We start from the raw sequence: 24,084 nt of genomic DNA on the forward strand, positions 1-24,084 counted from the left end.
AGGATTAAATTCCTATTTTTTATTCAGCGCCGCAGCATCAGGTCACATGACATATCACATGACGCATCACATGACGCATCACGTGTGCATACCTGTCGTCGGCGCCGCCGATGCCCGAAGCAGATAATGGCTTTGTTTGGAGATCTCAGATCTGATCTGCAATAGCAGCGATATCTCTCTTTAAGACAGCAACTGCTACTACTCCATACAATAAACATACGATATACACAAGAACAGACCATGGACCGCGCTCCGACGTCCACCGCAACAGCAACAGCGCCCACCCTCACCCGCACCCGCTCCCGGCGCTCCTCCTCCTCCATCGTCCCCATCTCCAACCCTCCCCCCCTTCGCAGAGCCTCCACCGCCCTCGTCGCCCAGCGCAGACCCAGCATGGCCGCCTCCATGGCCTCCTTCCGCACCGTCGGCCTCTCCGAAAAAGAGCTCTACGGCGAGGCGCCCCAGGACCTCATCGGCCTCCAGCGCATCAAGACCTTCGAGACCGTCGCGTCCCACTACCAGATCATGACCGCCGCCGACGGAGAAATGTCCGCGCCCGCCGACGGCCTCGTTCTCAGAGACATCGACCCCGAGCTCGTCACCTGGGACTCCCCCGATGATCCCGAGAACCCGCGCAACTGGTCGACCGCCCGCAAGTGGAAAGCCACCGTCACCGTCTCGCTCTACACCTTCCTCGGTCCGTTCTCGTCCTCGATCCTGAGCCCGGCCACCACCCAGATCGCAGAGCGCTTCGGCGTCACAAACACGACCGTCAAGGCCCTCATCGTCTCCATCTTTGTCCTGGCCTGGGCAATCATGCCGCTCCTCGTCGCGCCCTTGTCCGAGATCTTTGGCCGCCGCGTCGTCCTCAACATCTCCATCTTCTTCCTCGTCATCTTCAACATGGCTTGCGGCCTCTCCCAGTCCCTCGCCCAGATCCTCGTCTTCCGCTTCCTCGCCGGCTGCGGCGGCGCAGGCCCGCTCGCCATCGGCGCCGGCGTCGTCGCCGACGTCTGGGACGACGACCACCGCACGCAGGCCATCGGCCTCTTCTCCATCGGACCCACCCTCGGCCCTATCCTCGCGCCCGTCATCGCCGGCTTCATCGCCCAGAACCTCGTCTGGCGCTGGATATTTTGGATCCTCACCATCGTCTGCGGCGTCGTCTTTGGTCTCGGCGTCATCATGCTCGAGGAAACGTACGCGCCCATCCTCCTCCTCCGCAAAGCCCAGGCCATGCGCAAAGCGACCGGCAATCAAAGCCTGCACACCGTCTTTGAGATCGCGGGCGAGTCGCTCTACGACAAACTGATCTCCTCCGTCACGCGCCCGCTCATGATGCTCGTCACGAATCCGATCGTCTTCTCGCTCGGCCTCTACATGGCATTCACCTACGGCTTCCTCTACCTCCTCCTCGTCACCTTCTCCCCGCTCTACCGCCAAACCTACGGCTACTCCCTCGGCATCGCAGGTCTTCTCTACCTCGGTCCCGGCGTCGGCTTCTTCATCGGCATCCTCACCGTCACCACCATCTCGCAAAAGATCTACGCCCGCCTCGTCGCCGCGCACGACGGCGTCGCGAAACCAGAATACCGCCTGCCCTCCCTCGCAATCGGCTCCTTCTTCATGCCCGTCGGTCTGATCTGGTACGGCTGGAGCGCCGAAAAACATCTCCACTGGATCATGCCCGTCATCGGCGCCGCAATGTTCGGCATCGCAATGATCTCCGTCTTCCAATGCATCCAATCCTACCTCATCGACATGAACCCCAAATACGCCGCCTCCGCCACCGCCGCAGGCACAACCTTCCGCTCCCTCTTCGGCTTCGCCATGCCCCTCTTCGCAACCCAGATGTACGCCGCCATGGGCTACGGCTGGGGCAACACAATGCTCGGCCTCGTCGCCCTCGCCATCGGCTCCGTCTTCCCCGTCGTCATCTTCTACAAAGGCGAGCGGATCCGGAAATGGAACGACGCCCGCATGGACGCCCACAAAGCCGCGCACGACGCCCGCAAGGAGGCAAAGCTTGCGCGCAAACTCAAACGCCTCGAAGGCGACCAGGAAAAGAAAATCGAGAAGGACGGTGGCGTCGCGGCTACTGAACTTCGTCGGATTAAATCCCAGCTTAGTACTGATGATGCCACTGTCGTCGAGCCTGGTATCGTCGGACAAAGAACTTTTGATGAGATTCCTGAGGAGGACGCGGAGAGCGTCTACAACAAAACCCACCCAGAAGATAAAGAGAAGTAGTCAGTTCTTTTTTGTAACTAGATAATATCAAATACAACAGTAATATACACTCTATCAATACTCTTACATCCTCAACACCAACACCTCCAAATCAACATCCGCGCTCGCAGCCGCTTCCACTCCCTCACACCGCTGCCGCAGCATCTTCACCACACTCGTCCCCTTCCTCACCACCCTCGCAAACGGATTCACATCATTCCCACTCATCTGCAACGCCGCCGCCGCTGCCGCCGCCGGATTCTGCTGCGTCCCCCGCGGCGGCTGCGCAGTCACAAATCCCTGCAACACCCGCGCCGCCCGCAAAAGGAACGGCTTCACGCACACATCCACCGCCGCCAACACGTCCTTCAGCACCTTCTCTAGCTCCGGCGCCGTGATGTTGTCGTTCTCCAACGCCACCTTCGCAAGCAACTCCGCAGCAAACATGCTCTGCTCCAGCACCGGTCGCCGCACTTCAAACGCCCGCGGCAGCAACTGACTGTCTGTCAATCGCGGGAACGTACACATGCACAAAAACAGCGACTTGCCCATGTTTTGCGCACACATCTCCGCCTCCTGCGGTCGCATCGGGATCAGCGCCCGCTTCAGCAACTCCAGATTCGGTCGTTCGCGCGCAAGCAATTTCGCAAGAATATCGACCGCAAGCGCAAGGTATCTGTGCTTCAGCGGTACGTAAGCCGGCCACGTCGTCGCGTTCTTATCTTCTTCGTCGGCAAGCGGGTACCGGTTCTCAAGACCCGGAATAAAACTAGTCACCAGCGCGAGCAACCACTTTGCATCCTCCAAACCAGCGAGCCTGATCTCGTGCGCGATATTCGACAAAATAACAATGCAGTCCTTAATCAGCGCAAGACGCAGACCCGCCGTCAACTTTTGCGTCAGCGCGCCCTCGTTGCCGAGCACGCGCACAAGTCCAAACATGAATCGGTAGACGGGAGGGTACAGCGCGAGAAACGGCTGGTTCAATTCGTAGAAAGACACATTGCGGATGATTGTAGTCACCGACGCAAGCCTGTCGCACTGCACCTGCAGTTTCTGTCTCGCGGTTCCCGCGTGCAAAGGCGCAGCAAACCCATCAAACTCTTCGCGCGTCGCCGCAGTCATGGCTTCATATGTATCAAACTCTGGCTCCCTCGCCTTAGCCTCGTCCGCAGGCGGCGTGGGGGGAAGCCCGATATCCAGCTCTGCAATCTTCGCGATACAATCCTCGCCGCAGTCAAGCAGAGCGTCAATCAAATCCTCACATTCCGCTACAGGAATCAAGATATGCTGCTCGCGAGTGATTAGCAGCAACGAATCCAGACTGACCTTCACCTCTCCTGGGATAAGACTGCGCAGAGACATCGTGAGCGCGTGCAGCGAAATCTCGCCCAGCTCCTGCAGCAGCGGATAACTCCCGCGCACATTCTCAATCTCGTCACCCAGACCAGCAAGAATGCTCACGTTGAACCCACCATGCAAATCAAGCCGGCGTGTCTTGGGCACATACCGAATCACGCCGTCTTTAGGAGCTGCTGGTTCGGGAGGAGGGACGACAGCGACAGCCGCCGCAGCAGCAGGGTCGGCAATAGTTGGCGGCAGTGGCTGCGCTATACCTGGCGATGCGCCCATCATTCTCTGATTAGGCGGCTGCTGAGGCGGCTGCTGCATAGGAAGCGGTGTCGTGGCAACAACCTGCTGGGGCGTAGGCGGGATCGACTGCCGACCAGGCCTACTTCTGCTTCGCTGGCGCGGACTCTGAGGCGTGCCAGGCAAGCCTGCGTTTGAAATTGCAGGCGAGACATGCTGGCCCGCCATGGGAGGCAGCATTTTCTGAGCCGCTACGGGAGTAGATGACCCTGAAGCTGGCGACTGGCGGGGTAGTTGCTGCTGCATCATCTGGATCGGGGAGTGCTGCTGCGGGGACATTGCGGGTACAGATTGTTGCGGGAGCATCATGGGAGCCTGCATATCCTGCGCAAGCTGCTGCTGCTGCTGCTGTTGTTGCTGTAGCTGTTGTTGCTGCTGTTGTTGTTGCTGCTGCTGCTGCTTCTGCTGAGCCAACGCCTGCATCATACGCAGCTGCTGCTGGTGTTGAGGAGACGAGATCCACCACTCTTCAAACGGGAGAAGATACTTTTGATATGCCATTGCGATCTGCGTAGGCGCGTCGGGTACAACATTAACATCAAATCCGAGAGCTAAAGCAACGTTATACCAGGACTTTGCACCGGGTTGCACAGGAGGCGAGGTGCCGGCCGCATTGAGCTGAGCAGATCCACCGGCTTTCATAACCGCTGCGTAAAGCAGCGGCAGCGGAACCACACGGTTGGCGACGAAGGGATGAGAGTTGATTGGGGTGCCGCGCTTATGCATGAAATCAAGCAAGGTCTTCATAAACTGATCGGGAGTACCTGGCTTGCTCGATGAGGAAGAGGAGGGGGCAGGAGCAGGTGGTTGGGAGGAGGACCCGACTGAGCTTCCGGATACGGAACGCGTCTGGAGCTGCGGAGATCGCTGCTGCTGCATCGACTGCATCTGCTGAATCTTGTTGAATTGCTGCTGCTGCGGCATAAACTGCTGTGGTCGCTGCTGGGGCTGTTGCTGTTGCTGCGGGATGCCTTGAGACATAGATTGCGGTTGCTGCTGCTGCTGCATAAACATCATCGGCGAGCCAATAGTTGCAGCATTCTGCTGCGGTGGGGAGTTTAGAGGCTGCTGCTGTTGTTGTTGTTGTTGCTGTTGTTGCTGCTGCTGCTGCTGTTGCATCTGCAAAAGCAGTCTCATCTGTTGTGGACTCAGATTCGCCAGTTGTGAAGGCAAAGGATTAGCCTGCGACGCCTGCTGCGGTGACTGCTGTTGCTGCTGCTGCTGCTGAAACATAGCCTGAATAACGGCCGGATTACTTGTTTCCTGCTGAGGCGTCTGCGAGCGCGACATCATATTTCTCTGCTGCTGCTGTTGCTGGCGGAAATCAGAATTATCGTGTGCGCGCTTAGTCGGCACCACGGGATTGACAGAATACAAAGGCGAAGCGGTTCGCGAGGGAATTGGGTTCTCGTAAGCAGAGGACAGAGTCGGTGATGGCTGCTGCTGGGGTTGTTGTTGCTGTTGTTGTTGTTGCTGGGGGAAGTCTTGCGGGGAGGAGGAGTAGGGGTCAGCAGCCCCGAAGAGCGACCGCGTCGAATCGAGGTCATTGAACCACGACATCGCGAGCTGATGAAGAATGGGTTAGTAAACAAGAAGCAGAAGTGAAGAAGAGAAGAATACACACTGGATTAAACGGATGATGGATCCAAAATCAACAAAAAACCAGTTCAGGACAAGCAAGCAAAGGGATAAATTTCGCCACTCGCAACACAACCAGAACCAAAGTCCCAAAAAAACCAAAGACCGCAAGAAAGACAGCGAGAGAAGCGAAATGAAAATGAAAAAGAATCGACTGTTTATGATTATTATCAACAGCGAAGGAACGGATGCGATAAGGCTGCGGGTGGTGAGTTTGATATTTACTCTTTGTCTGTGCTGTGGTCGGAACCCTCAGGTTTAGAGTTTATTAGTGAGTACTTAGTCATGACTTTGTACTTGATTAGTAATATATACGGATGCGGAAGGAGACTATACCAGAGATGATGATGATAATGATGATCATAAATGATTATAACAGAAATGAAGAGGGTGCTGTGGGTAAGATACAGGTAGATCTGCTTATTATTTACAATGATCCAGGTATATCTCTGTGATTCGGTATAGTACAGTCAACATCTATATCTATGTACAAATAGTCTTATCAAGATGAAGTGAATCAACATCTAGCAACCTAGTCCATCTTCAAGACCTGCTTGATAAAGCCAGTAATGGCAGTAACAGCCTCTCTGTTAGAAGGCACGAAATGGCCACCGGGGTGGACAAAGACCTTGCGCCCGTCCTCAACGCAAGCATCAACAAGCGTCTGACTCTTCTCGTTCGACACAATCGAGTCCGCCTGGCCCATGACGTGCATCGTCGGGATAGTTATCGGGTAGCACGCATCAGATCCCGGACACCGGGCGCGGAATCCGCTGACGAGGACAGCAAACTTGAAACCGTCCTGCGTCGGCGCTAACCTGCTCATCTCGTGGACGAGCATGCTGCCGAGCACTGCGCCCTGCGAGAAGCCGACAACGCCGACGAATGGTCCTTCTTTGGCGATGTAGTCTTTCAAGACCGCCCAGCTCTCTTCGATGCCGTCGTACTCGCCCGTGGCGTCGTCCTGCACGAACCAGGCATACGAGTCTTCTTCCTTGAAGCCCTTGGCGAAGAGCGCCTGGCGCTCTTCCTCGGGGGCGTCGAGAGGAACAAGACGGGAGATGGGAGCGGTAGCGTAGTGAGTAGTGAATCCTAGCTTTCCGAGAGCTTTTCGGAGACCCGCGCTGCGTTTGGCAAAGACGGGACCGGACTGGGGGTAGAAGAGGATGAGGATGAGCATATGAGTATGAGGAGAGGTTCAAGAAGACATACCTGGGTATAGCCGTGAAGAAACAGGATCTTTCCGGCAGACATGTTGAGTAGAATACAAGAAGCAGCAAGAGACAAAAGACAGAAAGAAGAAACAACAAAAGCAGAGAAGCAACGGGCTTTTTATATCCAAAATCGATGAATCGTCGGCGTTAAGAACCAAAATCTCGCGACGCGGCTCACAAAGCTCAAAACTCAAAACTCCCAACTTCGAAAAAAAACTTGAAGTTGCCATCACCGCAACTTCTCTGTATTTCAGCAGTTATCAGCAGTCAGCAGCAGTTTAATAGCAGTTACAAGCATCCAGCATGCAGCGCGCCGTGTTGGCCTTCTGTCCGCAGGCAGCTTTCTCGCCTGCTCGTGCAGCGCGACACCTCTCCTCCTCCTCCTCCTCCTCCTCCTCCCCCCAAGAAGATCAAGACCACACCCCCGCCATCCCGGCCCCGGACCTCTACAATCGCTCGACCGGCCGCGCCACCATCTCCCCCTCCAGACCTGTGCCAAACATTTACGTCAACAAATGGACTCTCGAAGGTGGATATACCGACCGCTTCCATCCCCACACTCTCATCGGCAAGAGCTCGCTTCCCAGCGTCGATATCCCGCCCTACATCTCTGCCCTCATCGGCGGCACTCCCCGTATGCCTCCATATGTCTTTTCAGAACGACTGCATCTACTAACTATTATACAGAGAAAATGAAGGACCTCAGAGCTCAGGTGCAGGTCATCTACGAACGTCTAAGTGAAGCCTCCCGTTTCCCAAACACCTTCACCCGCGACGGCACCCCCCGCGACGACAACTTCCCCCACCGCAAAGCATCCCGCTTCGCTCCTGCCATAAACCCTCCCCGTGAGTTTGTCGCCGCCTACAACGCCGCTCTCGTGCCTCAGAACTTCACCGCTGCAGTCTACGCTCTGTCCGAGGCTAGGCGCAGACTAGGTCCCTCCTGGCGACCAGAACGCGTGCTGGATATCGGCCACGGACCTGCCGTCGGTCTTCTTGCTCTTGATGAGGTTTTCGAGGAAAGCCCGACTTTTCGTCCGAAATTTGCAGAGTGCACTATCATCGGAACTACCAGGATGTTGAATGCAGCACGCGAACTGCTTAATTCAGAATATACAGAGGGTCTGGACGCAGACCCTACTAAGCCGCCACCTAGAGCGAAGGAGGCTGATAGCGCCGTTGAAAAGGCTGAGGAGAAGGTTGAGGTCGAGGAGAAGGCTGAGCAGAAGGCTGAGGAGACAAACCCCGTGGGCTTTGAGGGAATAAACGACGACGAATCCTTCAATGATATATTCGCCGAAATCGACACTCCAACCCGCCGCACCAGCCTCTGCAAGCGCTACGGCCCCGTCAAATTCACACTCAACAGACTGCCCAAACCCACCGGCGGCAACTTCGACCTCATAATCGTCAACCAATACCTCCTCTTCCCCGCCGAAGCCAAGTCCGGCGAATCCGACAAGCGGCTCAAATCTATCCTCGAGCTGCTCGCGCCCGGCGGCGTGCTTGTCTTGGTCGAGCGCGGGAATCTGCTGGGATTTGAACGGATTGCGCGCGCGAGAGAGAAGATTCTGCAGCCAAAGTCTGGGAGACTGGATGGGATCCCTGAAGATATGCTCCGGGAGATGCACGCTGATACTCTAAGCAACAGTCCTCCGCACGGCGACCCGAAAGAGTTTACGAAAAGCAAGGACGAGTCGATCATCGATTTCGAACCCTTGCCAGAAGACGAGGTCACCGAAGAAACAATCCTGTCGGAACAAGAGCTGCGGAAACTGCTCGAGGGCGCGCAGAAAACCACAATGGCGAGCGTTCGATCAGACTTGCGCGTCATCGCGCCTTGCCCGCACCAAAACCACTGCCCCTTGCAACTGCGCCATCTGGACGAAGACGCGAGGCGCAAGGATTGGTGCCACTTCCCGCAACTGATGCAGAAGCCAAAGTATCTGCTCGACCTCAAGCGCGGCAAGCAGCTCGCGTCGTCGTGGTCCAGCTCAAAGAAGAAATTGAACAAGCCCGGAAGTCTGGCGGGTAAAGGCCGCATCGGCTCGCGCAGCCACGAGCTCGCTCAGGTGTCGTACCTCGTCGTGCAGAAAGCCCCCGAGCAGTCTGCTGCGGAAGAGCTGTTGCCAGAGAAGAACTCGGTTCTTGAGGAATCGATGCGATGGCCCCGACTGATCAATCAACCTCTCAAGCGCGACAAGCACGTCTACCTAGACATGTGCTCTCCGCACGGCTTCATTGAGCGCTGGACGGTCTCCAAAGGAACCAGCCAGCAGGAGTACCACGACGCGCGTAAGGCAAACTGGGGTGACCTCTGGGCGCTGGACGCAAAGAAGAAACTTCCGAGAGAAATCAAGCAATCCTCGCGCCTGCCAGAGCCGTACGAAGTGCGCAAGTCGAAACGCGAGCAGGCAGAGGAAGAAGCCGCGATGACGGCGAATATGCCCGAGGGAGCGAATATTATGGGCGGTAGCTCGGTCGAGAAGATAAAGAAGGTGGCGCAGAAGTATATCAAGAAAGAACAGGCTGCGAGATCGATGGAGGAGTTGGAAAAGGATCTCGAGGCGCGGCATCGTGATCATGGACTGTCGCGCACGACTATTTTTAAAGCTGATCCGGATTATGAGATGTTTGTGGAAAAGTACGGAGAGACGATTACGGATGAGTACTGGAGCGGGAACTACAATTTATAATGTTGCAGATGTATATACTAAACAGATACCTCCTTGCTCGATAACTACTTCATCTAGTGTTGCAGATTGTATATACTAAACATATATCTCCTTAGTCGACGACTATTCAAAAACTATCTAGTGTTGCAGATTGTATATACTAACTAAACATACTACTTCAAAGACGATCTAATGTTGCAGAATGTATATACTACACATAGAGTGTGTAACTTCATACTACTTCAGGACTAAAAGAGGAACTTCCTACTTCAAAGGACTAAAAGGTAAAGGAACAAGAATGTTCGCCTCCATCCGATTAATAAGCTTGACGGTATCATGCACCGTATCCGCCCACCCAGGCAACTCCCAGCACTTTTCTCTACTCAACTTTCTATGCTCCAGATCCGCAAACTGCCACAGGTGATGAACAGTGTTCAACTCGCCAAGCTGACTGAACCACGCGCCGACAGGCTCCATCACCTGACGACGGCACTCGAGGCCTTTGCGCCAGGAGGTTTCCCATTCTAGAAGACGGCCGGGTTGGAGTTCATACGTGCGTAGTTCAAAGACGCCGCCGAGAGAGCGGGGGGCTGCGGTGCCGCCCCAGAAGGAGAACTCTTGGACTAGTTTGTTTGAGCGCGAGCGGAGGAGAGGACGTAGTCGTGCCAGATAGTCGACAAATTTCTAACGAGTTTGTTAGCGGTGTGCCGAAGAGAAACAAGAAGGGGACTCACGGGATCATGGTGGGTACGAAAGTTGGTTTCATGAAAGCCAGCGTAGCCGTTGTACTCCCAGATCGAGACTGATGAGCGGGTTAGAATCAGTCAGATAGAAAGAAGATGGTAGGAAGGAATACCAAAAGTGTCGAGATCGCCGACGACAGTACGCCAGCTGCCGACCAGCTTGACTTTATTCTCGGGATCAGCGGCGATGGCGGGGTACACCTCAGATCTACAGCTAACGTCAGCATACTTGATCTCAAAGAGCCAGCAAGAACAGTAAGAACAGAAAGAAGAAGGAAGAAGACACACATGAGCTTGACGTATTCGGGACTCGACTCAGGACGAACCTGATGATAGGTAATCTCATGGACATATTTGCCCCGCATGAGCTGGCTGGAGTAGCTCTTCTCGAGGGTCTCGATCTCGCGCTTGCTCTCCTCGCTGCCAAACAGGAAGCTCTTGATCAGCCCAGAGCTCTTCTTTGCTCCGGCAGAGGCTGCATCAGCAGAGTCAACGGCATCGGGGGAAGAGGAAGTAGAAGAGGGAAGAGGCTCGGTTGGCTGCGGGGTTCCGTCAAAGTAGTGGCCTTTATAGGAGGGAGGGACGTTGCCGAGAGAGGGCACACGGCCAGGAGGCTGCTGGTTGCTGTTGTTGAGGAGAGATCTGCAGGAAGAGAAGGCTCTTTTGGAGGAGGAGAAGCGCAGAGAGGAGAGCATCGTGTATATTGAGAGAGTATGGAGGAGGAGGAGGAGGAGGGGAGGAGGAGAGGTGATGGTCTTATAGCGAAGACAGGCGATGATGTAAACGGCTTTGACGAAATGTGGGGGACTGCGGTGGTGATCTACGCCGCAGACACTTCTGGAGTGCTGTATGTGCACCGCACCTGAGCTTGTTCCCCGCAGGCAGATGACCAGTCTGCAGATGACCTGGCTGAAGAGAAGAGATCAGAGAGAAGAGAAGTAGGAGAGTAGAGAGATGTTATAGAGATAGAATACAGTAAAAAGAAATGGAATAGAAACAGAAAATAAAAGCGGTGACAGTGGAAGACAGACAAAAGGGGAAATGTGGTTGAACCGGTGATCTACTCGCGATATCCGATATCGGCTGCCTGCAACTTTCCTCGTCCTTGTCTTTATCGTCGTTTAGATGCTTATTGCGGTGTTTAGTAGATTTCAGTAGATTTGGACTGGTTGTTTATGTACTTTGCTTGTTTGATTTGGTTTTTGTATTAATACTGGCGACGACGGTGCTGTCTCTACGCTACTTTATCTCTATGCCATTTCCCTACTATTCCAATCATATCAACATACGCACTCTTATTTACTGCAGATTATATAAATATTTATACAGACTTATATTTGTATATCAAAGAAAAAACCAGAAGTGGTGACAATTTAGTCCTGATTTGCATAATATTCAAGCAAGTCAGTCACCTGCTGGGACTTCTGCGCTCATTGAATTCTGTTTTTCATCTCCAACTCTCATCCTCATCAAACATCACCAACAACTTCTCTTTCTCTCCAACAATACAATGACCTCCAACGAGTACATTATCTATAGAACCCCCATCTCTGCATCTCAATTACTAAACACCTCTTCTAGGCACCGTCTACCTTCATTCATCTCTTCACCACCGCCAACCCCCTCAGAAGACCACCTCGTCTCCTTCTTCATCCTTCACGACATCCACCTCCCCGCCATCACCCACCCCGAATCCCTCCTATCCAAAAAATCCGCTCTTCGCAAGAAACGAATCCGTCACCCCGTCTCCCTGCCTACTCCCACCCCCAAACCTCCTCCTGTCACTCTTCTCCTCAATTCTTCTGATCCTGTACCGGCTGGGAACCTTGCCAAACGATCTTGTCAGCAGTCTAATACAATGTTGCCTGATTCTGAGCTTGTAGAGCTCTTCCTCCTTCCATCTTCCTCTCCTCCTGCTCGCTTCCACTCTAATACTCATCATTTATAATTTTATATATGTATTTTTACTGTACATCACATATACTCAGTACATCAATATCAACTGCTCGCTTTCGCTCTCATCATATATAGTTTTATATCTGTATTTTTACTGTACATCACATATACTAGATCAATTTTAATAGTTACTTACTCAAAGCTCATCGTGCTCCTCAAATACCTGCACATACTCCTCCCCCACCTCCTCCTTTCCACCCCCCACAGGCGTCTCCTCCGCCTCATGCAGCGACTCCGAATTACTCGCAGACAACTTCGCCGCCGCTGACTCAAACGCCTCCGCAATCCTACTCTTCCCACTCCCCCCTTCACCATCATACATTGACAAATCAGTATGGAACGAATTGCAATCGAAGTCCCAGTGCGGCAAAAGTCGGTATCGCTGACACTCGGCCCGCGTCCATTTCTCGCCGTAAATCAACGGGCTTAGAGAGACAAACACGCTCACGGTGCAAAAAATCAATAGAACCCCAGTCACCACAACCAGCGCTTTCTTCTTCATCACACTCTTGCAGAAAATATCAAATCCGATAGAAAATGCCAGCACAGCAAAGTAGAAAGCGGGTAGATAGTGATGCAAAAACAATTGTCGCTGCATCAAAAAGAACGGGAAATAATGCAACGCCCACCCGGCAACATTATACCCTACCTTCCAACTATACGTCTTCACCGCCTCCTTCGAGTAATCAGGATACCCTCTCTGCCAGCGCAGCACGAGAATAACCACAAACGCGCCATACACAACGATCGCAAACGAGCTCAACCACCAGGTAAAGAAGTTTCCAATCAAGTACACCTGTCGGTGGTCTTTGGTCCAAAAGTTGATTCCCCGACGCAACCACGGCCACGACTCGGGCCGCGAATCCCATGCGTGCGATGCAACCAACCCGTTGTTGGTATCCCACATCACCTTTTGCAGTTCCAAAAACTTTTGCATAAATGAGATTTTAGGATAATTGACCTTGTCCGCGTCCTCTCCGACTACTAAAGTTAGCCCTCCCTAATAATAGAAGTAAAGAAAAAAAAAAAAAGATTATACATACGCAAAGGATGCTCGTTGTACTCAATGTACCATATACTATTCGGCAAAGTCCCCTGCTTAGCACAAGTAACCTCCTGCTGCTCAAATCCCCAGCTCGGCAGTTTAATCTTGTGCGAAAACAGCGCACATCCAGTCATCTGATGAATCAACCGAAACTTGGTCTCAATCGCCCGAACCTGCTCCCGAGCCTTGCCCGGCGCCGTCTTACTCTCCACAATCTCAACCCGGAAGTTATCGTTCGCGTCCCCGCCAAATCCCTCGTAGCCGTAGCACGAGACCTCGTTCTGCCAATCGGCTTCCGTCACCGGAGGACGAAGGTCATGCGAGTGCAATCTGCGCGAGGTCGTAACGTGCTTCAGTCTGATCCAGTCTCCGTCGCGAAGGTATCTAGGCCCCGTCTCTCTGTAATCAACATCCGACTCAGTCACGTTCTCAATCACCCAGATGTTGTTATTATCCTTGTGCGGATACAACGTGATTTGCTGCTGCTGCGATCCACCGGGATAAAGATGATCATGCGAGTGCAGATACCCGCCCTGCGTGTTCAAATGACGAATCGTGATCTGCGATCCAACCGCAACATTAGCAGGCGTGTCAGCCATACCCTTATTGTTGAGCGTGTTTTGGAACTCTGAGCTCATGAAACCATCGCCGTCACCGGGGTTGACCAGGCAGGTGAAATGGATCACAAACATGCCGACGTAAAATAGAACAGGCACCGCAATCAGAAAAATCGAACGCCAGAAGAAATGCTTGACGTATTGCTTTGGCGTCACTTTCAGATCTCCGAGCAGATCCCAGAGGTCGATCAAAGTACCCACACCAATCCACGCAATCGTGAACAGCCCAACCCATTTGACACTACTAAATGTTAGTCTGTACTCTAGTACCTAGCTGAGAGAAGAATAAACTCACCTAACGGTAGCGCCGAGACCGAGGCCGGTGAGCAACAAGTACCAGTACCAATTGCGGGTGAAGGCAATCTGGTTCTGGAAGTTGATCCACGCATAAGCAGTCAGGGCAGTGAAAAACAGCAAAGGCGAATCAAGCAGGATGAATCGCGATTGCGTCGCAAGTGCATTGTCTGAATTAGTTAGCACACATACAGCCTTACAGGATACATGCTAGACTTACCAAACAGAATAATAAGAGAACCGAGCGAAGCAGACAATCGCGAGCACCCATACGCCTTCAAGGTCAAGAAACACAATGGAATGACCAAGACTCCCAACAACCCCGGAAGCAATCGCATCGCAACATAAGGCACGCCGGCGCTGACGTAGTCCCTGTAATAACACGTGTAAGATATAGCAATGAATTGATCCAGGAGGAGATCATTGTATAACGTACTTTCCGATATCTTTGAAATCAAAATTGCCATCAAAGCCAGCAAGCCATCCGGTGAGAGTGATCAAGAGCTTTGCGAGTGGGGGATGGACGTCCATGAAGTATCTGCCTTTGATGTACCTGATTTGCTATAATTAGTGACAGCCCCTTCGAAGCACACGACCGCTTCTCTACCGCGATTCGTCTTCTATACATATAAACCAACATCAATTAGAAGAAGACAAACATACTTAGTAGCGAATCCTCCGAAATGAACCTCGTCAAAGACGACAGAGGACGGCTGCCAGATCTTGTAGAGACGGACAAGCATAGCAAGGCCGGTGATTGTCGCGACGGCCGCCTTGTCCTTGAGCGGCAGTGTTGAGAACCGCGTGACAGACGAAGATGCCATTGCGTTAAAAGTGATTGAGCAGCCAAAAAGAAGACGAGATACTCAGAAAAGAGAGGAGGAGATGGCGAAGAGGATCCGAGCCGGCTGAGGGAAAAAGAATAAAAGAGTTGAAGCAAGGAGACGCGAGGCCACCGAGGCAGAGCCGCAGCAACCCTCAACGCGTGTCCCGAATTATCACAGTGGAGGATGCAAGCGCATTGTTGAGGAATATAGAGAATGATGTGATAAATAATAGCAATTGCTGGTATTCAGAGTATTCAGAGATGTTCGTATTCAGAGACACTGAAATATTGAATGAACTACTCAGATCGAAAGAACAGTGCGATTGCTGCTAGTTCTTCTATTTCTGATTATCCACATCTGCCTGCACACTATTCACACTATTCATTATCTTGCTATATACTATTTACTATCTACTGGCTATACTATTCCCTATACTATTCACTATTCACACAATTCACTAGTTATTCACTATCAACATTTCTGACCCGCCCCTCCCATCACCCGCGTTACGTGCTCACAATCACAACCTGATCACCCACAAACCCCTCATCTCAGTAATCGCCCTCCTCCAGCTCAATTTATCATCACCAACTCCGCTCTCATTCATTAACTCCCCTCCCCCCCCCCTCCACAGAACGCCCCGCCGCGTTCGTCCTCCACCACCATTCGGACCGGTCTCACTAAGCGCCAGGCCCGGAAGGGACGCGCGCCGACCAAGAAGTATGGACCCTCTCTCCAGCAGGCGGCGACGACCACCTCCTCCGCCCTCGATAGTCTGACTTCCTCTGACTACTCGACCTCGTCGTCGCTGGAGTCTTCCTCGGCCTCCGACGTCTCTTCCGCGCCGCCTTCTCCGCTTCCGAGTCCTCTCGCCCTCTCTTCCCTATCTGCGTCCCTACCGGGCTCGAGCCAGCATGGTGGCGCGGCAGCATGCGATGGCGCTGGGTTTCGACACCTTCCGCAAGAAGTCGTCGACCTCATCATGTCCTTCGTGCCCTCGCCCTTTCCCGTCGCTCTCATCTACGTCTGCAGGTCGTGGTACCATGCCGGTATCAAATACGTCTACCGACGACCGCGGCTCTACCCCAAAAACTACCTCGACTTTGTCACCACTATCTCATCCTCAGACGTGCTCGGCAAGTACGTGCACGTCCTCGATCTTCGCTTCACGATCCAGTCCGGCAAGAACTCATACACCTCCCGTCTCCTTCGCCGGTGCTCGAAAACCGTCGAGGAATTCTACGCGCCGCAAACAAGTTTTGGCTACGCGCCGCTTATCTCGGTCCGCCACTGTATGAACCTCCGCGTGCTCGACCTCTCGCTCGTTTCCGAAACCGTCGACCTCCGCGAGCTTTTCCAAGCCATCAAAAACCTCCAAAAGCTCACTGTCTTGAATTTCCCGCGCTCCTCCGTCTTTTGCGTCGATTTCGACGACAACCTCTGGCCTCCAAACCTGTCTACTTTAGGTCTCGCCGGCGGTATATCAGACGACTTCCTCCTCACCACTCGCTTCCCCGACACAATCACCGAGCTGACGATGGCGCACTGCCCGTTTGTCAAAATGGATGCCGTCAAGAGCTTGCTCCGCCAGCTCGGACCCACGCTCACCGCCTTACGCATCACATTCCCGATGCCGGCCCTCGGCTTCAACGCGCTCGACACCGCGCTATCGCTGTGTCCTCGCCTGTACCGCTTTATCGTCTCGACAGACTACATCACCCACCGGATGCTCTCGAGCGAAAACTGCTTCACTGACCATCCGCTCGAGATCCTCGAGCTCGACTGTAGTGGCATGTTGGGGCAATCTCACAAGATCCAGGCGGATGACATTGCCCTCGCGATTCTCGAGGGCAGGCTTCCAAAGCTGAGGATCGTGAGGGCGAGTATTAAGTTGGGCTGGTCCAAGGATGACGAAGAGGTCAGTGAGCTGATTGAGGTTTTGAGTGAGAAGGAGGATGGTGGGCTGTGGATTTCTTGATTATTATTTACAGCTACGTTTGGAAATATTGTGTATTATTATTTGTTCATGGTCAGGCATTGGGTGTGGTGGGGATTCTCTTATTTATATCAAACTTCTTTCGCAAAATAACATCACATATATCTAAGCTACGTACAAGGCAGAGCCCAACCCAGGCTCGCTCACACAAATAGCCTCCGCCAGTTCCTGCTCGGTCAACTGCGGCCATCGCTTAGCGTAGTACTCCTCCTTGAGCGTCTTGATCAGTCCATCGACCTTACTCTTCGCCACCAGACTGATTGTCGAGCCACCCCATCCCGCGCCAGTCAGACGACTTCCATACGCACCGCTCTTGATCGCCAGCGAGGTAACGGTGTTTAGCTCATCGCAGCTGCATTCGAACAGCGTCCGGCAGCTCTCATGCGACTGCTTCATGATCTCTCCAAGAGCAGACAAGTACTCATCGTCCTCGCCCTCGTACTCGGAGGAATTCAGAATCGAGCAGAATGTTTCAACCCGCTTAGCTTCCTCGAGCACATGGAGCGCCCGCTTGCGGAACTGCAGCCGCTCAAAGTGAACCGGGAAGCGACTCATGTACTTGTCCTTTAGCTCTTTCTCGGTCGTGCCCATCATCTCCGCGGCCTCGGTCAACGTGTACCCTTCTTCCTTCTCAAACACGTCCTTCATCCGCGCAATGATGCCGTCCATGTCAACCCCCTTCTCTGCAAACTTGTCGTACACTCCCCTCCAAGTCCCGCCGAACCCGTCTCGGATAGGCAGCGGACCAAGGCCGCATACGCGGGCCATGATCTCAGCTGAAAGCGTAGTCTCGACGACTCTCAGATTATAATGAATCGGACCCGTAACCTGCTTATCCGCCACAACCAGCGTGTTTGCAATCACAAACGCAAACGAGTCGCCCTTGAACGCAACCGTGCTCGGCTTGAGCTCAGGTGAAAACTGCACCCGGAGCGCATGCCCCGGAACACCAAACACCGACGCAGCCTGATCCATGCCGCCAGAGTTCACGCCCACGTTCCGCTCGGCTATGACAGCTGCCGTGACGAGATCTGATTTGGAGACGACGGCGGAGAGAGAGTCTGCTGATGACGACGACGCTTTGGCGGCGGCCAGGACTGAGAGCAGCGCGGCGCTGACAAACGCAGCAGAAGACGACAGGCCGCCACCAGTAGGAACGGAGCCGTCGATGAGACAGTGCATGCTGGGGACTTTGATAGTCTCGTCTGTGGCGTAGGCGCCCTTGATTCCCGAGAGAAAGTAGTTTGACCACTCGAGCACGGTCGAGTCGATCTGCACATCGCGGATGCCGCCAACGTCAAACTCCCGGACGCCAAACCGGGAACTGGTATTGGCCAGTCTGATTTTATCGTCTGGCGAGCCGACGTGCACCGCGATAAGCACGTCCTGGGTGATAGCCATCGGCAGGACGTCGAAGAGCGAGTAATCGATATGCTCGCCAATCAGGTTGACCCTACCCGGCGACCGCGCAATGAACGTGATTTCCTCGCCGGGGTAGAGCTGCTCAAAGGCGAGTTCGAGCTTGCGCCATCGCTCCTGCTGCAGAGCAAGATCTGCGGTCGAGTAGATTTGGGTGAGCGAGTCGACGGTAGGCACTGACTTTGCCAGGTCTGGTTTGATGGTCTCTGGCCGGGCTTTGAGACTGTCGAGGGAGGGAGACATGGTGTATTATAGTATAGTAAGAATGAAGACGCAAGAAGAGAAGGAAAACAAGGGTTATAAGAGTCTGCGAGCCCGAGGAAGGCCGGCCGGATCCAAAGCGGACGCGTTGCGGGCTCTGGTTTTGTACGCAGGAAATTTAGGGTTTTGTTACGCGATGACAAAAACCTAATTTAATGGCCCGCAAAGCGCAAGCGCGCAAAACCCTACACAATTTAATTAAGCTGCATTGTATTAAGTAATGGCTTACTAAACAAACTCCTGACTCCCTAGAATACATACACTATCCAGAATACACACACTATCCAAACATAACAACCTCCCGGTCCTCGACCCCCCGCCACGACGCCTCAACCGAGTGCAGCCCGCGCATGACGTTGGCCATGCCCTGCCGCTTCCCCAGCTTCTGAAACACAACCTTGACAAACCCGCGGTCGATCGAGTCCACGCACTCGTTCGCAACCACGCTGACCGGCCACAGCAGCGCCGCCATGTTGCCTTCTAAAGTACACACGCGAGCAAGCTGATCAAGCGCAGAGCGCACGTGGCCTTGTATCGTATCAGCTGCGTTCTCGGCGGGGAAGAATGTTCGCAAGAGATAGATCTGGGCTGCAAGTTGGTATACTTTCGCCGCGGCCTGCATCGCGAGGTCGTGCGGAGAAGCACCAGCACTGGCTTGCGTCGGTACCTGCCATGATGAAAGCTCGAGCTCGAGTAGACTTGCGCGACACATCAGATCCGGGGTCATCGACTTGCCAAAGTCAGAGTCGTTGCAGAGAATGCATAACCGAACTATGAGCGGCCACAGATCTTCTGCAAGCCCTATGACTGGATCGACACCGTCGCCGTCGATGTTTGATGTCGTCTTCAGTCTAGAGTAAGTAGACAGGAAATGCTCGAGTTGGAGGGTACGGTCGAGCATGAGGTCTCGTTTAGAAAGCGAACAAATGACGTCAAAGTACTGGAAGATGCGAAACAAGAATATAGTCTCTTTAGAAACCTGGTATGTGCCTTGCCCCGATCCACTAGATGCCTGCAGTTTGAAGATGACGTGGTTGAGGAAACTGGTGATGATTCGGTATGCACCATTCAGATGCATGCTGATCGAGTCAATGTATCCTCCCTTTGCAATCTCGTAGTAGACCAGAATCAGGATCGAAGACAGAAGCACGTTCTGCGTGTTTTCATCTTCTAACCGAGTCGGCAGATTCTCTAGAAGTGTGATGAGATTCTCAAGTGCACCAGTATGATAGCTCAGCTGCTGATCAGAATGAGCCAAGCCAAGAGCATAGTTCTTGTGCGCGGATGCAAGCGCGCATAATGATGATAGCAGGGGACCAGTCATAGGCGCCGACGCAGACCCAGAAGTCGAGACCGGGATCAGAAGCGAAAGAATCAGCCGCCGAAATGGTCCCTCTTGCTTGTAGTAAGAGATCACCGACGATATCGAAACCGTGAAATGATACACGAGCTCTTTCTGCTCGCGCGTAAAGCTCAGGATCGAGAGCGGGTCAAACCCATCGAGGTTGTTCATCGGCGTGCTCGGCATACTGATCTCGGGGAGCTGTGGCTGTTGCTGCTGCGGCGGGGTGTGCATCGCAGAAACCGCGGCAGAGGACGCGAGTGTGAGAAGAGAAGAGACGTTGGGGGAGACAACCTCGTCAAACATGTGTGGCTCGCTGCCATCGTCGCTGAGTACGGAACTGAAGAGGTCGAGGGAGTTTGTACTGTCGTTGTTGTTGCTGCTGCTGTTATTATTGTGACTGACGATGCCGATATGACTGGACTCGGGACTGGCGGTCGAGATTGGAGAAGGCGATACCGACTTTTGAGAGTGTTCGTCGGTAGGAGCCGGGTATGTGCAGTCCCAGGCGCGATCGAGACAGCTCGAGCAGACAGGTTTCTCGTAGCTGCATTTCTTTCTCCTCCGTCGACTACAAGAAGTGATCAGCATAGAGGCACTGATATATATCAGATAAACACAGACTACCCACCACTGTAGGCAACCAAGCCGGCTACGCTTGAGGCCTATTCTGCGCTTAAGACCGGTCCTGCGTCGCTTTGCGGACTTGCTCGACGCCGGGTCGTCGTCCAGCTCAGGGTCTTCGAGGTCGTGGTCGTGCTGATCAGGCATCTCCCCGTGCTGCGGTAGCGGCTGCGGCGAGTCCGGGCTCGATGAGGACGGCGATGGAAGCAAGCGCATGGCTGTGTTCGTCGTAGGCAGGGAGTCCTGTGGAGATGCGGAAGAGAGCGCGATGCGGGAAGCGCTTCGGGGGCGCTGGCGGGACCTGGAAACACGTGACTGGCATCAGCGCGGGTTAGCGCAAGCGCGCGCGGCAGCCGAGATCCCCGGCGCGTAGTTTGCGCGGGAAAAGACTCCACACCGCCGCCTTTGCTATCGTCACCGTCTTCACGTCTTCTGCTTCTGCTATCTTCTGCTTATCAACAGCACTACTGCCATCCTGTGCCCGCAGCCATGCTCGTCCCCTCGCCGTGGACGACACCGCACCCCTCGCCGCCGCCGGCCTACCACGTCGGCTCCTCCCCGCCGCTCTTCCCCCCACACGAAGACCTCGTGCCGAGTGTGAGCTCGCTAGCAGACATCTACTCCGCCTCCGAGCTGCCCCACCAGTCCGCCAGATGGGCCGCGCTAGAGGCCCGCTTCCGTGCGCTCTACGACCGGCAGATCTCGTTCGTGACCCGCACCCCCGGCAGAGTGAACCTCATCGGTGAGCACATCGACTACTCGTGGTTCCCTGTCCTGCCGATGGCAATCCCGCGGGACGTCCTCGTCGCGGTCGCAATCATCCCTGCCGCCGACGCCGCTGCCGACGGGCGCATCATTCTCTCAAACGTGCAGGCGCTCAAATACCCGACCCGCGTCTTCAACACCCGCGACTTTACTGATCCGTTCTTTCCCATCCCGACCGACAAGCACATCGACTGGTCGGCCTACTTCCTGGCCGGTCTCAAGGGAGCCCTGACATTCTCAAGACTGTGTGCCACTGAGGCCACGCCGCTGCCGACGATGCGCATCCTCGTCGACGGCGAACTGCCGACCTGCGCCGGTCTCTCTGCGTCGTCTGCGTTTGTCTGCTCGTCTCTACTAGCCGTGCTGGCAACCATCACCGCTCCCGTAATAGAGCGGTCGTTCCTCGTCAACTCTGCCGTCATCTCTGAAAGAGCACTAGGAGTGAACTCTGGAGGCATGGATCAAGCTGCGTCGGTGTTTGCCATCCGCGACCACGCCCTCCTCGTCGACTTTCGTCCGCTCGTCTCTGCCAAGCCCGTGCGTGTGCTCGACACCGTTCCCCGGCTGTGCTTTATCCTCGCAAACTCTTTGGTCTCGGTCTCCAACCGGACCGAGACCGGACCAGACCGGTACAACATCAGATTCGTCGAGACCACGATTGCGGCTGAGATCCTGGCGCGAGAGTACTCTGTCGGCCGACTAGAGATCAGAGACGGCTTCGGCGGCACACTCCGCGGGTTCTACGACAAAATCTGTGAGCGGCAGGGATGGGCTATGGGAGACCGGGAGAGCGAAGAGCGCGCGGTGAAGGATATTGTTGCTCGTATTCGAAAGACGTTTTCAAAAGACAGATATTCGCTTGACGAGGTCGCGGAGATGCTGGGACTGAGTACAGAAGATATGATGAGAAAGTACACCACGCGCTTCCCGATCAGGGCAACCCACCTAAACCTGCGCGACCGCGCACAGCATGTGATTGAAGAGTCTTTCCGCTGCAAATGCTTCTCCTCCCTCTTAGCTTCCTCAACCACAAACCTGCGCGCGCTCTCTGCGACAGAGTCGACTCCGTACTTTGATGCGCTCGGAGAACTCATGAACGCCTCACAAGAGTCGTGCTCTTCGATGTTTGCCTGCTCGTGTCCCGAGATCGATAATCTCTGTCGGATCGCGCAAAAGTACGGCGCGGCCGGTAGTCGGATCACAGGTACAGGCTGGGGCGGATGTATAATTTCGCTCGTGCGCGCAGATCGCGTCGACCAAGTGATTGACGGGCTCCGGAAGGAGTATTACTCGGTGCAGCATCCGGAGATTAAGGATATCAGCGAAGTTGTTTTTCAAATCACACCCTCGAACGGAAGTGTTTTGACTAAAGGGACGGGGTTTCAGATGTAGGTTGTATACATTATGGTGTTCGGTTGCATTTGGTGGTTCTCTGTTTAGTACAATTACAATTGATCAAATTATATTATATATGTCTATTACAATGCAATAATCACTCTGGCTTTCCGTCATATCCCCACGGGTTCTCAGTAGTCCACTTCCACAGATCCCGGCAGGCATCCTCGACGCTGAGCTTGACCTTCCAATTCAGCTCAGTATTTGCCCGGTCCGGCTTCGCAGTCAGATCAAGCACGTCACCTTTCCGACGCCCGACAATCTCGAACGGAATCTTCTGGCCAGTAGCTTTCTCAAACGACGAAATGATCTGCAAAACGGTCGAGCCCTTCCCGCTGCCGAGGTTCCAGGCGCGCAGGAAACCCTCGCCGTTCTCGCCCTTGACCGAGTCGAGCTTGGCTAAAGCCGCCAGATGGCCCTGGGCCAAGTCGACGACGTGGATGTAGTCACGGATGGGGGTACCATCGGGAGAGCCCTCGTAGTCGTTGCCAAAGACCTGCAGCTGAGGACGACGGCCGACGGCAACCTGGGCAACGTAGGGGAGCAGGTTGTTTGGAATGCCACGGGGATCTTCACCTATTCTTCCCGACGGATGGGCGCCGATTGGGTTGAAGTAGCGCAACACAGCGACTTTGAGGTTCGGGTCGGCGGCGGCGGTGTCCTCGAGGATCTCTTCGATGATGAGCTTTGTGTGGCCATAAGGAGACGTAGGACCGGTCGGGCACTCCTCAGGGATAGGGATCATGTTTGGGAATCTGGTGGCGTCACCGTAGACGGTCGCCGAGGACGAAAAGACGAATTCAGGGACAGAGTGCTTGGCCATGGCCTTGAGCAGGGTGATTGCGCCGCTGACGTTGGCGTCGTAGTATTCGAGGGGGATCTTTGTGCTCTCGCCGACGGCCTTGAGGCCCGCGAAGTGGATCACCGACTTGACCTTGTACTCTGTGAAGACCTTGTCGAGTCCGGCGGCGTCGCGCAGGTCGAGCTTGACGAGCGGGATGTCGGGCGTGTTTGTGAGCTCGCGCACACGGATGATGGACTCCTCGGAGGAGTTGCAGAGGTTGTCGACGACGACGACTTTGTAGCCCGCGGAGACGAGCTCGAGCACGGTGTGCGAGCCAATGTAGCCGGCGCCGCCCGCGACAAGGACGTAGGAGTCAGTAGGAGGAGCCATGGATGCTGTCTATGTGAATTGCAGGCGGTGAAGGTGCTGAGGAGGAGGAGAGCGACGTGTCATCACAGATTCTTATACCGGAACCGAGCACCGGCTAAAAACAGCAGCACCGAAGCGCGGCTGCTACGCAAACCTTAACAAAGGAACTCTAATTGTGGACGTGCGGCTCAGCGCTTGCGCTTCCGGCCGCGCTGAGCTGCTGCTCGCAGACAAAAAGACA

At 54.3% G+C, this 24,084-nt stretch overlaps 11 protein-coding genes across 11 annotated transcripts; 4 read left to right on the forward strand and 7 right to left on the reverse strand.

The window, feature by feature from the left end:
* Positions 1 to 104: 104 nt before the first annotated feature.
* BZA70DRAFT_281835 (major facilitator superfamily domain-containing protein) lies at positions 105 to 2,299 on the forward strand. Its single transcript, XM_064913165.1, has one exon. It carries the CDS (start codon positions 241 to 243, stop codon positions 2,248 to 2,250), a length of 2,010 nt encoding a protein of 669 aa, XP_064767255.1. The 5' UTR covers positions 105 to 240; the 3' UTR covers positions 2,251 to 2,299.
* On the reverse strand, positions 2,300 to 4,336 carry BZA70DRAFT_281836 (uncharacterized protein). Its single transcript, XM_064913166.1, has one exon. The coding sequence runs from the start codon at positions 4,303 to 4,305 to the stop codon at positions 2,314 to 2,316; it is 1,992 nt and encodes a 663-aa protein (XP_064767256.1). The 5' UTR covers positions 4,306 to 4,336; the 3' UTR covers positions 2,300 to 2,313.
* A 1,713-nt stretch (positions 4,337 to 6,049) lies between these two features.
* BZA70DRAFT_268623 (serine hydrolase FSH) lies at positions 6,050 to 6,771 on the reverse strand (the record flags this gene model as incomplete). The annotated part of the gene is made up of 2 exons (XM_064911175.1): positions 6,050 to 6,667; positions 6,730 to 6,771. The coding sequence occupies 2 exons, from the start codon at positions 6,769 to 6,771 to the stop codon at positions 6,050 to 6,052; spliced, it is 660 nt and encodes a 219-aa protein (XP_064767257.1).
* Positions 6,772 to 6,961: 190 nt separating this feature from the next.
* Positions 6,962 to 9,563, forward strand: BZA70DRAFT_281841 (uncharacterized protein). The gene is made up of 2 exons (XM_064913167.1): positions 6,962 to 7,365; positions 7,419 to 9,563. Exons 1-2 carry the CDS (start codon positions 7,035 to 7,037, stop codon positions 9,425 to 9,427), a joined length of 2,340 nt encoding a protein of 779 aa, XP_064767258.1. The 5' UTR covers positions 6,962 to 7,034; the 3' UTR covers positions 9,428 to 9,563.
* Positions 9,549 to 11,251, reverse strand: BZA70DRAFT_206305 (NIPSNAP-domain-containing protein). The gene is made up of 4 exons (XM_064910172.1): positions 10,438 to 11,251; positions 10,263 to 10,357; positions 10,141 to 10,208; positions 9,549 to 10,090 (listed from the first exon to the last, which is right to left on the reverse strand). The coding sequence occupies exons 1-4, from the start codon at positions 10,842 to 10,844 to the stop codon at positions 9,671 to 9,673; spliced, it is 990 nt and encodes a 329-aa protein (XP_064767259.1). The 5' UTR covers positions 10,845 to 11,251; the 3' UTR covers positions 9,549 to 9,670.
* Positions 11,252 to 12,221: 970 nt separating this feature from the next.
* BZA70DRAFT_281849 (Dolichyl-phosphate-mannose-protein mannosyltransferase-domain-containing protein) lies at positions 12,222 to 14,966 on the reverse strand. Its single transcript, XM_064913168.1, has 6 exons — positions 14,725 to 14,966; positions 14,498 to 14,614; positions 14,282 to 14,433; positions 14,063 to 14,231; positions 13,149 to 14,008; positions 12,222 to 13,086 (listed from the first exon to the last, which is right to left on the reverse strand). Exons 1-6 carry the CDS (start codon positions 14,883 to 14,885, stop codon positions 12,242 to 12,244), a joined length of 2,304 nt encoding a protein of 767 aa, XP_064767260.1. The 5' UTR covers positions 14,886 to 14,966; the 3' UTR covers positions 12,222 to 12,241.
* Positions 14,967 to 15,506: 540 nt separating this feature from the next.
* Positions 15,507 to 16,962, forward strand: BZA70DRAFT_281851 (uncharacterized protein). Its single transcript, XM_064913169.1, has one exon. It carries the CDS (start codon positions 15,871 to 15,873, stop codon positions 16,864 to 16,866), a length of 996 nt encoding a protein of 331 aa, XP_064767261.1. The 5' UTR covers positions 15,507 to 15,870; the 3' UTR covers positions 16,867 to 16,962.
* Positions 16,885 to 18,646, reverse strand: BZA70DRAFT_206470 (ribosomal protein S5 domain 2-type protein). The gene has a single exon (XM_064910174.1). It carries the CDS (start codon positions 18,544 to 18,546, stop codon positions 16,990 to 16,992), a length of 1,557 nt encoding a protein of 518 aa, XP_064767262.1. The 5' UTR covers positions 18,547 to 18,646; the 3' UTR covers positions 16,885 to 16,989.
* Positions 18,647 to 18,757: 111 nt separating this feature from the next.
* Positions 18,758 to 20,775, reverse strand: BZA70DRAFT_281854 (fungal-specific transcription factor domain-containing protein). Its single transcript, XM_064913170.1, has 2 exons — positions 20,538 to 20,775; positions 18,758 to 20,477 (listed from the first exon to the last, which is right to left on the reverse strand). The coding sequence occupies exons 1-2, from the start codon at positions 20,744 to 20,746 to the stop codon at positions 18,845 to 18,847; spliced, it is 1,842 nt and encodes a 613-aa protein (XP_064767263.1). The 5' UTR covers positions 20,747 to 20,775; the 3' UTR covers positions 18,758 to 18,844.
* A 134-nt stretch (positions 20,776 to 20,909) lies between these two features.
* Positions 20,910 to 22,754, forward strand: BZA70DRAFT_281855 (ribosomal protein S5 domain 2-type protein). Its single transcript, XM_064913171.1, has one exon. It carries the CDS (start codon positions 21,020 to 21,022, stop codon positions 22,685 to 22,687), a length of 1,668 nt encoding a protein of 555 aa, XP_064767264.1. The 5' UTR covers positions 20,910 to 21,019; the 3' UTR covers positions 22,688 to 22,754.
* Positions 22,755 to 23,937, reverse strand: BZA70DRAFT_281856 (uncharacterized protein). The gene has a single exon (XM_064913172.1). It carries the CDS (start codon positions 23,862 to 23,864, stop codon positions 22,788 to 22,790), a length of 1,077 nt encoding a protein of 358 aa, XP_064767265.1. The 5' UTR covers positions 23,865 to 23,937; the 3' UTR covers positions 22,755 to 22,787.
* Between the last annotated feature and the right edge of the window lie 147 nt (positions 23,938 to 24,084).

Source organism: Myxozyma melibiosi (genome assembly GCF_037950935.1).
Source record: "Myxozyma melibiosi strain Phaff 52-87 chromosome Unknown BZA70scaffold_9, whole genome shotgun sequence".
Classification (NCBI taxonomy): Eukaryota; Fungi; Ascomycota; class Lipomycetes; order Lipomycetales; family Lipomycetaceae; genus Myxozyma; species Myxozyma melibiosi.